This window comes from Phoca vitulina, unplaced genomic scaffold, assembly GCF_004348235.1.
Source record: "Phoca vitulina isolate PV1807 unplaced genomic scaffold, GSC_HSeal_1.0 scaffold43, whole genome shotgun sequence".
Lineage (NCBI taxonomy): Eukaryota > Metazoa > Chordata > Mammalia > Carnivora > Phocidae > Phoca > Phoca vitulina.
In genome coordinates this window covers 4,122,802-4,139,638 of record NW_022589746.1, presented here as the reverse complement: position 1 = coordinate 4,139,638, position 16,837 = coordinate 4,122,802, and the positions used below count along the sequence as shown (strand labels likewise).

At 39.8% G+C, this 16,837-nt stretch overlaps 1 protein-coding gene across 1 annotated transcript in view; it reads right to left on the bottom strand.

Annotated features, from left to right (window-relative positions):
- MAP3K21 (mitogen-activated protein kinase kinase kinase 21) overlaps positions 1-16,837 on the bottom strand; it is a 57,709-nt gene that overhangs the window by 9,942 nt on the left and 30,930 nt on the right. The window contains exon 6 of the mRNA XM_032430317.1: positions 9,758-9,880. Within this exon, the coding sequence (XP_032286208.1) occupies positions 9,758-9,880 (123 nt within the window). The remainder of the gene's footprint in view (positions 1-9,757; positions 9,881-16,837) is intronic.

Sequence of the window (16,837 nt, the reverse complement as noted above, 5' to 3'; positions counted from 1 at the left end):
AGTAGCTACTTCATGAGGTTATTTTGAGAATTACATGGATTAACAGATGGAAAGAGTTTAGAATGGTGCAGAGCACAGCAAGCGCTGAGCGGATGGGAACTGTTATCCCAGCTGGGCTGGGGCTGGGTCGCAAGGTCTCTGCCGGTATGGAGCTCCTGGGTTTGCTATTTCTGCCTCCACAAAACCATCACAGACTAGTCATCACTACATTTGGCTCGCAGAACATTCTTGGTTTTTGTCTGTTATGCAGATTGGTAAGTAGGACAGGGTGGAAGGAGGGAGGGTTGCTGACATCTTCAGCTTGTATCACTCATCTCTTTGGAAAAATAGGAGCTCTAAGTCAACCATCGATTGTGATACTCGGTTATTGAAAAACACGCCAAGGCTGTACCATGGCTGCAGGTTCCTGGAGTAACAGGACTCTATGGGATGGGCTTTTCCACCCTTTGATTCTATTTGACAACACAGAAAAGGTGTGTTTTACCCTTGCTTTAAGACACACCCTGAAACTTGAATTCTCAGAGGATTAGTAAAATTTTTTTCTTATTCCCAAAGAGAAGTGCGTCCTACATATGGTATCATGTAATAATACCAACCATTAGAGAAAGCCAGAGGAAGTTACAGGAAGAAAAAAATACTAAGAAAATATTTTGTGCAAATATCAGATGTCTTTGGCAGACAGTGGTTCTTTGCATGATGGTGACATACTCATATTTTTATCCAAAGTCAAGCTTATATTGTATTTTTATTTTGGTATTTACTCTTTTAGTCTTTAAACAATTTGGGGGTAATCTCTTTTGCTCAATTTCACTGAAATGATTCTCATCTCTCTCAATACATATAATTATTCTCTCCTTCAGTTTCAGAGGTTTTGGGGTTTTTTTTTTTTTTTTTACAATGCTTTTACAATAAATTTTTCTACGTTTACTCACATTTCCCCATCTTTGATCCAGAGGAAATGTGCCCAACAACATCTACAAGTCACAGTAAAAGGAAGTCCATTCCTCTGAATCAGACGTGTCTACTGATGCACCTGATCCACCCGAAAGGCAAAATCCTCATGATGAATGTATGCTAACGCTACAAAAGGCAGACCACAGTGAGAGACTTAAAGGCCATAATGAGCTTCAGGGTAAGAATAATAATAAAAATAATGATCAAAACAACTACCAACACACACAGAGCTCTTACCACGTGTATACACTTGACCCTTTTAAACTACTATGGTCCCCAGTTTACAGAAACAGAATCTGAAGCATGATGAGGTTAAGAAGGTTGCCCAAAATCATAGTGTAGTAGGGCCAGAGCTGGGATTTGTTCCCAGGCAAAGTGGCTCCGGAGTCTATGCTCTTAATGGGCATGCTCTCCTGAATTGTAGAAACAGGATATCCATGCCAGCTAATGACCAGAAGGGACAGACACGAAGACAAGAGGAGCTGTTGGGAATACCTGGGGTCAGAAACAAGAGGACGATGATTCAGGACAAAGAACGTGAACACACAGTTCTGCACACAGAACTGGTCCTGTTTGAAAGATCTGCATTCAAATGCTTTCATCTGTCACTTCCGAGAATGAATGCCGAGCTCCTTGTTGTTTGGGGGAGAGTGGGGATGTTCTCTGAGCTGGCTTCACTGCAACCCCACCAGGTGCAAACTTATGTGAAATCCCAAAAGTGTTCCATTTAACTAGTACAAGTCTTGGGCCGAGCCAGGCTTATCCACGTACTACGACTTCCCCACTTCCATGAGGCTGTAATCACGACTGAGGAGCATGAAGACAGGGACTCTCGTTGGTTGTGGTGGGAATGCGAAATGGCACAGCCACTCCGGAAGGCGGTTTGGTGTGTCTTCTAGAACTAAACACACTCACCGTACGAACCAGCAATCACACTCATTGCTATTCATCCAAAGGAGTTGACAACCTACGTTCACACAAAAACCTGCGCATGACTTTACAGCACCTTTATTCATAATTGTCAAAACTAAAACTTGGAAGTGACAAAGATGGCTTTTGGTAGATGAGTAAATAAAAATAACCTGTGCTCTGTCCAGACAATGGAATGCCACTCACTGAACAGCACTGAACAGAAAAGAGCTACCAAGCCATGAAAAGGCATGAAAGAAACTTCAATGCGCATTGCTAAGTGAGAGAAGCCAATCTGGAAAGACTACATGCTAAAGGATGCCAACAGTATGACATTCTGAAAAAGGCAAAACTATAGACAGTGAAAGGATCAGTGGCTGCCAGGCGCTGAGGGTGGAGGGGTGAACGGGTGGAGCACAGAGGATTTTCAGGGCAGTGAAAATACCCTGTACGGTACTATAATGGTGCATACATGTCATTGTGCACTTGTCCAAGCCCAGGATGCATAACACCAAGTGTGAACTCCAATGTACACTAAAGACTGGGTGATATTGCCGACCTGTCAGTGCACCTTCACTGACTGTAACAAAGCATCCACTGTAGTCATAGTGGGGGAAGCTCTGTGTGTGTGTGTGTGTGTGTGTGTGTGGTGGGTGGATAGGGAAATCTCTGCACCTTCCTCTCAATTTTGCTGTGAACCTAAAATTGCTCTAAAAAAGTCAAGTCTGAAGAAGAAAAAAAAGAATATGAAAACATGGAAGAGAATAGAGAAACAGCTGGGCAAAAACAGAAGAATCATGACTTCTTGTTCCCTTGCCCTTTCAACTGAGCTACGACGTAAGCCTTGCTATCCTTTTTATTCCTTTAATTAAGCCCTTACTCTGTCTAGGCAAAGGCAACGTATGGCTTTATAAGAAATGCTTTTTCAGAAAGATATACTAGCTTTGATAAAATGATGGCCCCTTAAGTTCATTCAGGTCATCATACATTTGTTTAGATTATTTCTCTTTAACTGTGAGGAGACTAGTATACTGGGATCCTGGGAGCTTTAAAAAAAACAAATCTCTGCTGGTGTCAAGGTTTTCATTACAAAAAAACCCAAAAACCAAAAACCAAAAACCAAACAAACAAACAAAAAAAGAAATTGACTGTAGGCCTGATTAGGGAAAATATTGTTCTGGATTTTTTTTTCTCCAAATAACTATAGTAAGTAGCAAAGCAAAGAATTAAGTTTGGTGAAGAAAGGAGAAGATGCAAGTCAATTATTTAATAGGGTAACATAGGCTGATTACCCCATTACTTGCATATACACATATAAAACACATTCTTGTTTTGCTTTGCCTACTTTTTGGACTCACTTTTCATAAAAGTCAATAGTTCTATTTAATTCCACTAAACTTTGAGTCAGGGTCTAACTGAAAACTCTCACAATGCAAAGGTACTAGGCAAATTAGCTATATGTCTTTTTTTTTTTTTTCCACCAGTCTGAACACTCTTTCTAAAATCAAAATACTAGGGCGCCTGGGTGGCTCAGTCCTTAAGCATCTGCCTTCGGCTCAGGTCATGATCCCAGGGTCCTGGGATCGGGCCCCGGATTGGGCTCCATGCTTGGTGGGGACCCTGCTTCTCCCTCTCCCACTCCCCCTGCTTGTATTCCCTCTCTCGCTGTGTCTCTCTCTGTCGAATAAACAAATAAAATCTTAAAAAAAAAAATCAAAATACTACATGGTATTTTAAAGTATTAGGTCGGCCAGTACAGACCAGATGAAAGTTAAATCTCAAAAAGCAAATATTTTTTCTTTATAAAACAAGGAAAGAAATGGAAGTAATCTTGAATTCCTGATTTCACTTTTCAAAATATTCATAAATATGCTACTGATATAATTAGGTTATGCTAATTTTGCTTACAAGTATTTAACAAAATGTCTCAAGATATGGTATTCCACTTTCTACTCTGTGGCCTGGTCAGATCACCAATTGCATAGAATCTAAAAACCATTATTGTGAAAATAAGAAAATAATTCTGCACAGCAAAGGAAACCATCAATAAAATGAAAAGGCAGTCCATGGGATGGAAGAAAATATTTGCACATCACATAACTGATAAGGGGTTAATATCCAAAATGTATAAAGAACTCATATACCTCAATAACAAAAAGCAAATAATCCAACTAAAAATGGGCAGATCTGAATAGACATTTTTTCCAAAGAAGACATACAGATGGCCAACAGACACATGAAATAAAGCTCAACATCACTCATCATCAGGAAAATGCAAATCAAAACCACAGTGAGGTATCACCTCACACCTGTTAGACTGGCTAGTATCCAAAAGACAAGAAATAGTAAGTGTTGGTGAGGGTGTGGAGAAAAGAGACCCTTGTGCACTGTTGGTGGGAATGTCAACTCGTGCAGCCACTGTGGAACACGGTATGGAGGTGCCTCAAAAAATTAAAAATAGAACCACCAAATTGTGAACAAGATGGTGACGTAGGGTATACCTGACTTTGTTACTCCTCACAAGAACATCAAACAACTATTTGAGAATAAGACACCACTGAGAGGATCCTCGAACACAAGGGTGAGGCTACAGCACTCCCCTTACACCTCAGAGACCAGGACAGACTGCATCATAAGGACAAGGGAAGCAGCTACACATGCAGTGTGCTGCCCCTCCCCCAGGCCAGTGCAGCACCACAAAGAGAGGTCTCCCCTGACCTTCCAGTTCTTCCAGTGGACAAAGAGAACCCAGAGGGGATGAGTACCCTCCCATAATTGTGGGTCACTTTTGCAGGAGCCACTATTCTGATCTTGTACCAGGGGGAGTATAGGGGGTGTCTGTGGGGCTCAACCACTAGGAATCTGTGGAGATGGGGAGAGAGGCTTGCAACAACCAGCACATGGATCTTGGCAGAGGGAGTTCATACTAGCAGTGCCCAAACAGTCATCTCAACCATCAGCTTCATTCATCTGCACAACTGAGTCAGGGTGCACTCTGACCATGGAGTTCTGTGGTGTGCAGATCTGCCTGATTCAGATTCTCAAACAAGGAGTTTTGTCAGCCTTTGGGCCCAGTTTGCCCACACCCAGGGAAGGATCTGAATCATAGCCCCATCCAGTGAAAAGAGTGTCTTCCAGTCCCCTAGACCAGAAGGACTGGAAAGAACTCCTGGAAGCTGTGTAGCCAAGCAGAACTTGAGCCAAGAGGCAGGAGGGCAGAGCTGATACTTTGCGGAGCAAAGCCAGTGGCCCCGTTCAGTCAGGCAACTTAGGGTGTGGGTCATCTTGAGGTAAGACAACAAACAAAGGGCTTTACTAGCTTTAGAGCTGCTTCTCCTGCTGCACCCAGGCAGGGAATCTAATCCATTGTCCTGCTCATCACTGAATACAGCCTTCAGCCAGTCCAACCAGACCACAGGAAGCTTCATAGCCCATTCAACAGGCCTATGTGACCATATGTTAGGCAAGAAAACAAGTCTTAGTAAATACAAGAAGATTGAAATTCTACCAAGTATCTTCTCTGACCACATGGCATGAAATTAGAAATCAGTAACAAAAGAAAAACTGGAAAATTCATGAACATATGAAAATTAAACAACACTCTCCTGAACAACCAATGGATCAAAAAATAAATTAAAGAGGGAAAAAAGCTTCTTGAGACAAACAAAAATGAAACAAAACATACCAGAACTTATGCGATGCAGCTGAAGTAGTTCTAAGAGGGAAGTTCATAGCAATAAATGTCTACATTAAGGAGGAAAGATCCTAAATAAACAACCTAACTCTACACTGTAAAGAACTAGAGAAAAAAACAAATGAGCCAAAAGTTAGCAGAAGAAAGGAAATAGTGAAGATCAGAGCAGAAATAAATGAAATAGAGAAAAAAATGGGAAAGATTACCCACACTAAGAGCTGGTTCTTTGAAAAGACAAAATCGACAAATCTTTAGCTAAACTAACCAATAGAAAAAGAGAAAGAACCCAAATCAACAAATTATAAATGAAAAAGGAGACATTACAACTGATACCACAGAAATTCAAAGGATCATAAAAGGCTACCAGGAGGAACTCTGTGCCAACATAGTGGACACCCTAGAAGAAATGGAAACATTCATAGACACATATAACTTGCCAAGACTGAATCAGGAAGATTTTGAAAATCTGAATAGACCAATTATTAGTAAGAAGATTGAATTAGTAATCAAAAATCTCCCAATAAGAAAAGCCCAGGACCAGTTGGCTTCACTCGTGGATTTTACCAAACATTTAAAGGAAAATTAACATTAATCCCTCCTCTCAAATTCTTCCCCAAAATCCAAGAGGATGGATCACTCCCAAACTCATTTTATAAAGTAATCATTACCCTGATACCAAAACCAGAAAAGGACATTACTAGAAAAGAAAACTATGGGCCAATATCCCTGATGAACATAGATGTAAAAATTCTGAATAAAATACCAGCAAACAATATTTAGCAGCACATTAAAAGGATCATTCACCATGATCAAGTGGGATTTATCCCTGGGTGCAAGGATGGTTCAACATATGCAAATCAATCAATGTGATATATCACATTAATAGAATGAAAGAAAAGAATCATATAGTCATCTCATTAGACATAGAAAAAGCATTTGACAAAATTCAATATCCATTCATGCTAAAAACTCTTGACAAATTAGGCACAGAATGAATATATCTCAACATAATAAAGACCACGTATGATGAGCCCACAGCCAACATCATCTATATGCTGAAAGGTTGAATGCTTTTCCTCTAAGATCAGGAACAAGGGTGTCCACTCTCACCACTCCTATTCAACAGAGAAATGAAAGATCTCTATTCTGAAAACTGTAAGATACTGATGAAAGAAATCAGAGAAGACACAAATAAATGGAAATGTATCCTGTGTTCATGGATTGGAAGAAGTAATATTGTTAAAATGTCAGTACTACCCAAAGCCACCTATAGACTCAATGCAATCCTATCAAGATTCCAGTGGCCTTTTTTACCGGAGTAGAAAAACCCCTCCTAAAATTTATATGGAATCACAGAAGACCATAAATAGCCAAAGAAATCTTGAGAAAGAAGAACAAAGCAAGAGGTATCATACTCCCTGATTTTAAGCAATGCTATAAAGTTAAAGTCATCAAAATAGTACGGTACTGGCATAAAAACAGACAAATAGACCAACAAACAGAACAGAGAGCCCAGATGTAAACTCAACCATATATGGTCAACTAATATTTGACCAGGATGCCAAGAATACTCAATGTAGAAAAGACTCTTCAATATTCACATGTAAAAGAATGAAATTGAATCCATATATTATACCATTCATAAAAATTAATTCAAAATAGATTAAAGACTTTAATGTAAGACCTGAAACCATGAAACTCCTAGAATATAAGAATAAAGCTTCTTGACAGGGGTCTTGGTAATGATTTTTTGGATATGACACCAAAAGCACAAGCAACAAAATAAAAAATAAGTTAGTGGACTATATCAAACTAAAAAGTGTCTGTACAGCAAAAGTAATCATCAACAAAGTGGAAAGACCTATGGAATGGGAAAAAAATATTTGCAAACCATATACCTGGTAAGGGCCTAATAACCAAAATATATAAAAAACACATAACTCAATAGCAAAAAAATCAAGTAACCCAATTAAAAAATAGGCAAAGGTCTTGAACAGACATTTCTCCAAAGAAGACATATGAATGACTGACAGGCACATGAAAGATACTCAACATCACTAGTAATTAGGAAAATGCAAGTCAAAACCACAATGAGATATCACCCTACACTTTTTAGAAGGCCACCCTCAAGAGGACATGAGATAACAAATACTGGAGGGGATCTGGAGAAAAGGGAACCCTTGTGCACTGCTGGTGTGATTGCAAATTGGTGCAGCCACTGTGGAAAACAGTATGGAGGAGACTCAAAAATTAAAAACAGAGCTACCACATGATCTAGCAATTCCACTTCTAGGAATATACCCAAAGGAAATGGAAACACTAACTTGAAAAGATATCTGTACCCCCATGTTCATAGCAGCATTATTTACAATAGCCTAAACATGGAAACAACCCAAGTGTCCATCAGTGGATGAATGGATAAAGAAGATGTGGTATATACATACAATGGAATGTTGCTCAACCATAAAAAAGAATGAGAGCTTGCCATTGTAACAACATGGATGGACTCAGAGGACATTAATCTAAGTGAAATAAATCAGACAGAAAAAGACAAATACTATATGATCTCACGTATATGTGGAATCTAAAAAAAAGAAAAATGACAAAGACATCAGACTTGTAACCGGAGGTGGAGGGTGGAGGAAGGGGGAATCAGAGGAAGGTGGTCAAAAGGTATAAACTTTGAGTTATAAGATAAATAAGTACTAGGGATGTAATGCGCCTGATGACTATAGCCAACACTGCTGTATGATATAAAGAAAAGTTGTTAAGAGAGTAAATCCTAATAGTTCTCATTGCAAGGAGAAAAAATTTTTACCTTTTTCTTTTTTTCTTTTCTTTTTATTGTATCTATATGAGGAGATGGATGTTAGCTGAACCTATTGAGGTAATCAGTTCACAATATATGTAAATCAAACCATCATGCTGTATGCCTTAAACTTATACAGTGATGTATGCCAATTATTCCTCAATAAAACTGGAAAAAAAATAGAACTACCATATGACCCAGCAATTCCACTTCTAGGTATTTATTTGAAGACAACAAGAATACTAAGTCTAAAATATATATGCATCCCCACGTTCAGGGCAGCATTATTTAGAATAGCCAAGACATGAAAACAACCTAAGTGTCCATCAACAGATGAATGGATAAAGAAAATGTGGTATAACTATACAATGGGATATTATTCAGCCAGAAAAAAGAATGAAATCTTGCCATTTGCAACAATATGGATGGGCCTTGAGGGCATTTTGCTAAGGGAAATAAGTCGGACAGACAAATACTGTATGATCTTCTTTACATGTGGAATTAAATTTTTAAAAAAAGAGCTCATACATACAAAGAACAAACTGGTGGCTGCCAGAGGCAGGGGGTGGACGAAATGGGTGAGGGTGGTCAAAAGGAACAAACTTCCAGGTATAAAATAAATAAGTCATGGGGATATAATGTATAGCGTGGTGACTATAGTTAATAACACTGTATTGCATATTTGAAAGTTGCCTATCTTAAAAGTTCTCATCATAAGAAAAATAAATTTTGTAACTATGCATGGTGACAGATGTTAACTAGACTTAGAGTGGTGATCATTTTGCAATACATTTGACCCTTGAACAACATGGGTTTGACCTGTATGGGTCCACTTATATGTGGATTTTTTCGATCTAGTAAATGTATTTTCTCTTCCTTATGATTTTCTTAATATTTTCTTTTCTGTGGCTTACTTTATTATGAGAATACAGTATATAATACATATAACATGCAAAATATGTGTTCATTGACTGTTTATGTGATCGGTAAGACTTCGAGTCAACAGTAGGCTATTAGCAGTTACGTTTCTGGGGAGTCAAAAGTTATATGTGGATTTTCAACTGCACGGCATGGTGGTGGGGGGTGGTGGTGGTCAGCGGCCCTAACCCCCATGTTGTTTCTGGGTCAACTGTATATACAAATATCAGATAATTATGTTGTATGCCTGGAATTAGTATAATGTTATATGTCAATTATATCTCAATTAAAAAAAGAAGAAAATTAGACTAAGAAATGTAAGACCAAATTTTGTTTTCTGAATAGCTGTGACACCTGTTAATGTCATGTGTTAGTTACAGTGAGCTATAATAACACCTCTGGTTAGATGGAATCCAAGTCAGTTGAGGGAAGAAATCCCCACAGGAGCCCGTGTGCCCGGGGCGAATGCTTACGCTGTATTGCTCGGAGCCGAGGAATCACTGTGGGGCTACTGGGTGGACTTGAGCCGTTGCTGTTCAAACTCTTCCGTTTGTCCAGGTTGGGAGAGGCCTGGACGGTGATTTTATGCTGGAAATCTGTTGGATATGCAAAGAAGTGAGAATTGAGATTTCATGGTTTTAGGCTGTCCATATTCACAGGCTCTTCGTCAGCACAAAGCAATAAGAGGAAAATCTGCCAGAGGGTAAGAAGGAAGCATCTCTGGGTCTGTTTCTTGGTTTCCTTCTTATCTTCCATTCAGGGCTCGAGTCAATAATAATCAGAGTCTATGAGGGCGCCTGGGTGGCTCAGTTGGTTGAGCATCTGCCTTCGGTTTAGGTCGTGATCCCGGGGTCCTGGAATCAAGTCCCTCATCGGGCTCCCTGCTCCGCGGGGAGCCTGCTTCTCCCTCTGCCTGTGCATCTCTCTCTCTCTGTCTCTCATGAATAAATAAAATCTTTAAAAAAAATAATCAGAGTCTAGGATATGTTAGGTACAGTCAGGCACATGGTCACAGACCAATGGGACACTATTGAGTACTTGTAGAACCTAACCATCTTCTAGGAAGAAAAGTTACTTTCGTGTAGTCTAACATTGTGGAAAACAAATTTGAAAGAGGAGACACCTTGGATTTCAATGAGTCCTGGTTCTGTCATGAACAAAGTATGGACCTCAAACCATAAGGAACCCTCTGAGCTTGTCTCCTCAACTGTTGGACAGAAACAATGAATACTGCACAGCGTTGCTGTGGTGATTAAAACAGAAAATGCAGGTTACAGGGGGTTCGGGACATGCTATCCCCCAAAACACTTCCCTTAACCTATCACATTTCTTCACAACCGTCCACTCTTCATCAAACCTAGTAGAAAAATACTCCGGTCTGTTTCTTTAGGTCTTCATTTCCTTATGAAGTCTCCCCTGTCGTATCAAACTTATGTTAAATAATTTTTATGCTTTTTTTTCCCCCCGTTAATCCATCTTTGACAGTCTGATTTTCAGGCCCAGCCAGGGACCCTAAGAGGGTCCAGGAAAACTCCCCCAACCCTGCCCCAGTTAAAAGCATTCTGTAGTCCTATGACCTAACGGTAAGATGGGCAGCTGTTGTGGAAGTGAATGCCAACAACTAGGAATATATGGAAGGAGGAGTTAATATTACCAGAGGGAAGAAGAGAGTGCCTGGGAAAACTCTGTCAACTGTTGGAAAGTTATCAAAACCTCAGGCACAGGTAAAAGAAATTACTGGGTGTTCTTTCAGTGCACTGCTCAGCTTAACCTTTGATTTTCTAGTGGCTGTTTTTACAACTTGGTAGGGGGCAGAGGGTAACTTGTAGATTCTGTCTGGTAATGATGCAAACAATTTCCGTCTGGTGTGAAAGACAATCCCAAAGGTTATGGTTTATGGCCACACTGGGCCCTAACCAGGTTTGTATTTAACCTAGCAATCTAACCCTAACATTCCCTTATTAACTTGCCCACAAATACTTAGCTCCTCAAATTCTCATTGAAACCAATTTTAACTGGTTGTCCTAATTATTAGTGAGTTGGATAAAAATCTTTGACATGCGTTCATTTCATACTTGCAAGCAAACTATAATTTTCCTTTTTGAAAATTATACTTTACACTGTAAAGAACTTTAAAGAACCAGCTGGTATTTGAAATGAGGAGGAGTTGTAATTCGGTAAGCAAGACATCTCTCCAATCATTCATGCTGGACATCCGAAAATGTTTAATATTGTCTTCTTCTCCCTGACGCTCCATACCCACACAAACACAAAATACGTTGCCAATTCTGTGTTACAGATTCATCTGAGAGTTATAGTTGAGAAACTTATACTCTAGCTTCTGGAAGTAGTAAACTCCACATGTGAATCCCAGCTTAGCACTTACCAGCCACATGAATTTTCAGGAGGCACCTCAGTATCTCCATGTACAAAAGTGGGAAATAAATCACAATTCCTACTCTGTAGGGCGGCGCTGAACAATTAACTATAAAGAAATATAGGGAATACTCAGCTCAGGGCTCAGGACAGACTCTGTGCTGGATGCATGTTAGCGATTCTTTTTGTTCTCTGCACTGCCACCCCCATTCCATGAGCTGCCCTAGTTCCTCTTTTGATCTTCCTGCCTCTGCACTGGGCCCCTCGGGTCTAGCTCACAGCAGCCAGATGCATTTTAAAAATGTATGCCACCCCATGTCACTCCCCTGCTGACAAGTCTTCAAAGGCTCTGCCTTACTTCTTAGGTTACAGAGATCAAAACCGTCATACACTCTGTAAGCCCCTCAAGTTCGAGTCTGGTTCTTCATGCCTCCAGCCTCATCCTGCCCTGTTCTCCCGTCACTTGCTATGGTCTGAACCTGGGGTCAGCAAACTTTTACCGTAAAGTGCCACAGAGGAAATATTCTAGGCACCGTGGGCCACGCGGCCTCTGTCACAGCTACTCAAATCTGCCGATGTAGCGAGAAATCAATTGTTCGTGATACATAAATGCGTTCCAATCCAACTTTATTTATGGAAATGGCAATTTAAATTTCATATCATGCTCACATGCCATGACATATTGTTCTTCTTTTTTTTATTTATTTATTTGACAGAGAGAGAGAGAGACAGCGAGAGAGGGAACACAAGCAGGGGGAGTCAGAGAGGGAGAAGCAGGCTTCCCGCGGAGCAGGGAGGCCGATGCGGGGCTCGATCCCAGAACCCTGGGATCATGACCTGAGACAAAGGCAGACGCTTAATGACTGGGCCACCCAGGCACCCCACATATCATTCTTCTTATTCTTTTCAAGTGTTTAAAAGTGCACGAACCTTTCTGTGGACTGCACAGAACGGGTCGGAGGCTGGGCTTGCTGACCCCCCACAAACCACAGCGGTCTTTTTCAATTCCTGGGAAGGACCAAGCCTTCTACGTTCTCCTTAGAGCAGGTGACACCTCTCTGCTAATCAGTCATGTGACCCTGCCCTCATAGTAGTTAATCATCTTAGCAAGTAAATAAGTATTTAATTATTAGCTTAGGGCTCACTCCCCTGCCCCCAGGACAACGTCAGCTCTGTTGGGGCAGGGGCCAGAAATCTCCATCCCAGCAACACCCCACTGCGGGCTGGCACAGCACCTCACCCAGAAAAGGTACTTAGGGAATCTCTGCTGAGTCAGTATTTTCTCTGTTTAAGATTGTAAGTAAAGTAAGGGCAGAGATTGTATTTATTTTCTCGTAACCCCTACTACTTGATCACGGTAAATCCGCAAGTATTTGTTGAATGAGAAGATGGTGTAAGGCTTTGCAGTAGAATCAAACTGGAGCTTACAGTTAACTGCTGAGATATATATAGCAGTGTGTATGGTGATTTGGTGGTTTGGAAGACAAAGCGAGTGGAAATGAAGGACCACATAGGAGGCTTCTTCCATCTACCAAGTAAGAAAAATGGAAGATCTGACCAGGCAGAGCAGTTTAAGTGAAGAATGGGTGCAAGAAAACAGTTTAGCAGGACATGGGAATGGACTGGATTGGGAGGGAGGGGAAAGAGTAAAAGAAAGAAATACCCTTACCCATCGATACAAAAGAGTTTACTTTAGATTGAAGTGCTTTGTGAAAGTTCAACTAGCCCATGACATGTCATAACACTCTGGAAGCAAATTTTCCGAGACACTCCAGCCCAGGGCAGAAGGCGGGTGTGCTCTTGCCGCCCTCAGAACTAGAACACAGAGCCAACCCATAGCATGTGAACCATAAACCAAGTGGAACAGATGATGGCCAGGTAACCAGCATAGAACATTTGTGAGGCCAAGGAAGAGTAGCAAAGATACAAAACTGGATTTCAACAATACCTACTTCTAAAAAAGTCTAATTTCTCTCCCTCAAAAAAAGGGCACTCTTTATGTTTTTAAACATAGAGAAAATATTTCTTATTATAAATATCCTTGTCCCTCTAAAGTGGGGAAAGGTTGACTCTGTCCCAGTTATATGATTATGAAACTGGCTGGCGTTATTTTTCTTTGTACTTGAGAGAATAATTTTCTCGTGGTAGATTATCGTGAGGTCCACAGTCTTTTGGGTAAAACCTACACTAGTATTTTTATTGGCAAGGTTTCATGATAGTCTCAGAGGGAATAATCATTTTGACCCTGAAAGTAGTTGTATTTGCATGTACATACACCCACTCTCACATTCGCACACATGAGGGGGATGATTGTGGCAGACTTACGGCATTTCTGAAGTGGTTGAAATTGGAATGCCATTGCTTTAGAAACATTTTGAAGGTTCAAAACCTCTTTGCCTTGTTTTATATGTTCTAAAAATACAACGTTGGTTTAAGATAAACATAATGCAGAGCACGCGATGGAAAGTGGTCCCAATAGAAAAATATCTACCATGATCACTTTTTCTTCCTGCAAATTCCAAGAATTCATAAAATATAATTTAAAAACTCTTGTCTTAGATTATGTTGCCTCCTTTTGTAAGCATCTATCCTTCTTTGGTTAGGTCCCCATGAAGGATTGCCAGTGGGAAGAACTACATTTGAGTTTTCTAGCAGTAAGTCATCATAGCTATAACTAGCCATAAGATTAAAAGTCATCTTCTGTGATTCTGAAGGACAAAATTATGATAATTATTCGCACTTAATAACAAGGTTTTGAAAGAGGTACAGGCACAGATACTAAAAGCCAGTTTGTAGGAGTCTCAAATATGTTTCTGAGAAAATCTTTAAGCTAGTTATACATGGGGAAAATTCCTGCAAAAGGGCTTGGAGTAATTTGGTACAATGAAAAGAAAGTATCACTGCCATTCAACCTACTGCCTGTCAGATGTTTCTTCCTTAATAGTTTACCATTAAATAGTACTAACATCTGGTAACTCAAAGAATTTTCTAGCAGATAGTAACTTTCTTGGACTTAAGGCACAAATAACTGCTTTCCCTTCTGCACTAAGCAAAATTCCTGAAGGAGAAAAGTAAGTATTGTTATAGTTGCCATTCTTCTCCTTGCATCTTTGGATATGTATCCTGCTTTGCGACATTGTGCAAGTAAATGTGTGTGTGTGTGTATGCGTGTATATGTGTGTGGGGGGGAGGGTGAAGAGTTGGGGGATTCTAAATAGAAACAGTTTCCACAGTGGTAACAGTGTGACAACAATGTAGCGTCACCTTGTGGCCAGAAGAGGTAAATGCCATGCTAAATTACCGCAACTGAATTTCATTCCTTCAAGATGGATTCGGATTATAGCAGATTTTGAGGGGTATGTTTTAAATGGAATCATTTGTTAAGTGCCACAAGGTAAATAAATGTGTAACTAAAATTCTCAGAGAGAGAAAAGCCAAATAGTGCAATCCAGGAATAATATAAATCTAGCAAAAATAGGGCGCCTGGGTGGCTCAGTCATTAAGCGTCTGCCTTCGGCTCGGGTCATGATCCCGGGGTCCCTGGATCGAGTCCCACATCGGGCTCCCTGCTCGGCGGGAAGCCTGCTTCTCCCTCTCCCACTCCCCCTGCTTGTGTTCCTGCTCTTGCTATCTCTCTCTCTGTCAAATAAATAAAATCTTTAAAAAAAAAAAAATCTAGCAAAAATAGTCAAATGCATTCAGTTTCCTTTGAATGAATACAAGATATTGGCCAAACATGATTTGAGAAGAAAAACAGGAGTGAAAGTGACCTCAGTAATCCTGAGATATGTTCTTTAATCATTTGACCACTGAAGATTAAAGAATCACTGGAATGATTTAATTTTTTCTCCCAAGTTTATTCTCTATCAGTTTCTCATTGGCCACCCCCTCCAAAGTTTCCCAAGGAATCAGTGAATATTAATCAGGATAACATAGTCACAACAAACTAGAAGGCTGATATAGCTAAGAACTGGAGAAAATGCACATGGGAGTGACTCTCTGAATTTTTCTATCATCTACACTTGAAAGCAGAAACCTCATCATAAACAAAATAGTCTATTTTAAATTATGTCTGATATACAAGATAGCACAGTCCGCGGTCCCCCAAGTTACACTTTGGCTAAAAAGCAAACCTGAAGAGAAGAGAACCTGAAAAAGTATCTTTTTTTTCCCGTCAGAGAGGTCAAAGGTAAAATGAGTAAGGACCCACAGCCTAGTCTCACTTCAGCAAACCAAATAATCAATAATGTATGCTGTATATTGCCCCATATCAGCGATTTTCTGATCAACTGAGGGTTTCTGCAATAACCTAGAAAGTCACATTATGTTGCAAGCCTTTGAGTACTTTGTAATAAATAATTTTACAAGACAATTTGTACATACTTTATATATAAAACAAAACTGTTGATACTGTTATTTAAAATCAGTTTTCATGCCATTAACAAACATCTTAGGACAACACTAGCATCCTTAAAGAGACTCTATAATACATATAGAGAGAGGTGGAGAGATAAGGAGAACAGATAAATAGATATTTAATGCACATTCCGTAAAAGTGCAGTCAGCTCTTGTTCTGTCACCATTCTTCCCCAGTATTAGAAGAATCATAAAATACGGGGGCAGGGGAGGGGTATTTGGTTTTTCCTTAAATCAAGTATAACATGTACTGTTAAAGAATTTAATTTCGTGAATGGATCTATGTGTGCTATTTTCTATTCTGTTTAGTTTCTTCTAACACATTACAATGTTTAAAACTGTCACAATGTTTTAAAATCCAGGAGGTATAAAAATGAACCAGTAAATCTAGAGAAGCTTTTAAAAATACTTGCATCTCAGATGAAAACTGACAGGTATGTAATTGAAGTACTTGATATATTTTGTTGAAGGTGCAAACAACATCTTCAATGTCCCAAATGAACTCAGTTACCAGATGACATTATAGATCTTTGTGGAATGACAAAATAGCAGTAATTCTGTTTTTCAGGATTTTTTCACCATGCCATGCAATGCAGGTTCAGTGCATTGAACTAAGAAGAAATCCTGCTTTGATTTTAAAAGGAGTAAATCTCTGAATCCCTTTACAGGAAAGCATGCCAAGAGCTAACTTCTCAGCACACCATGTGCTGTAAAGGCACGACTGATGCTTTTTGCACGCGAACATGAGTTAGGTCATTATC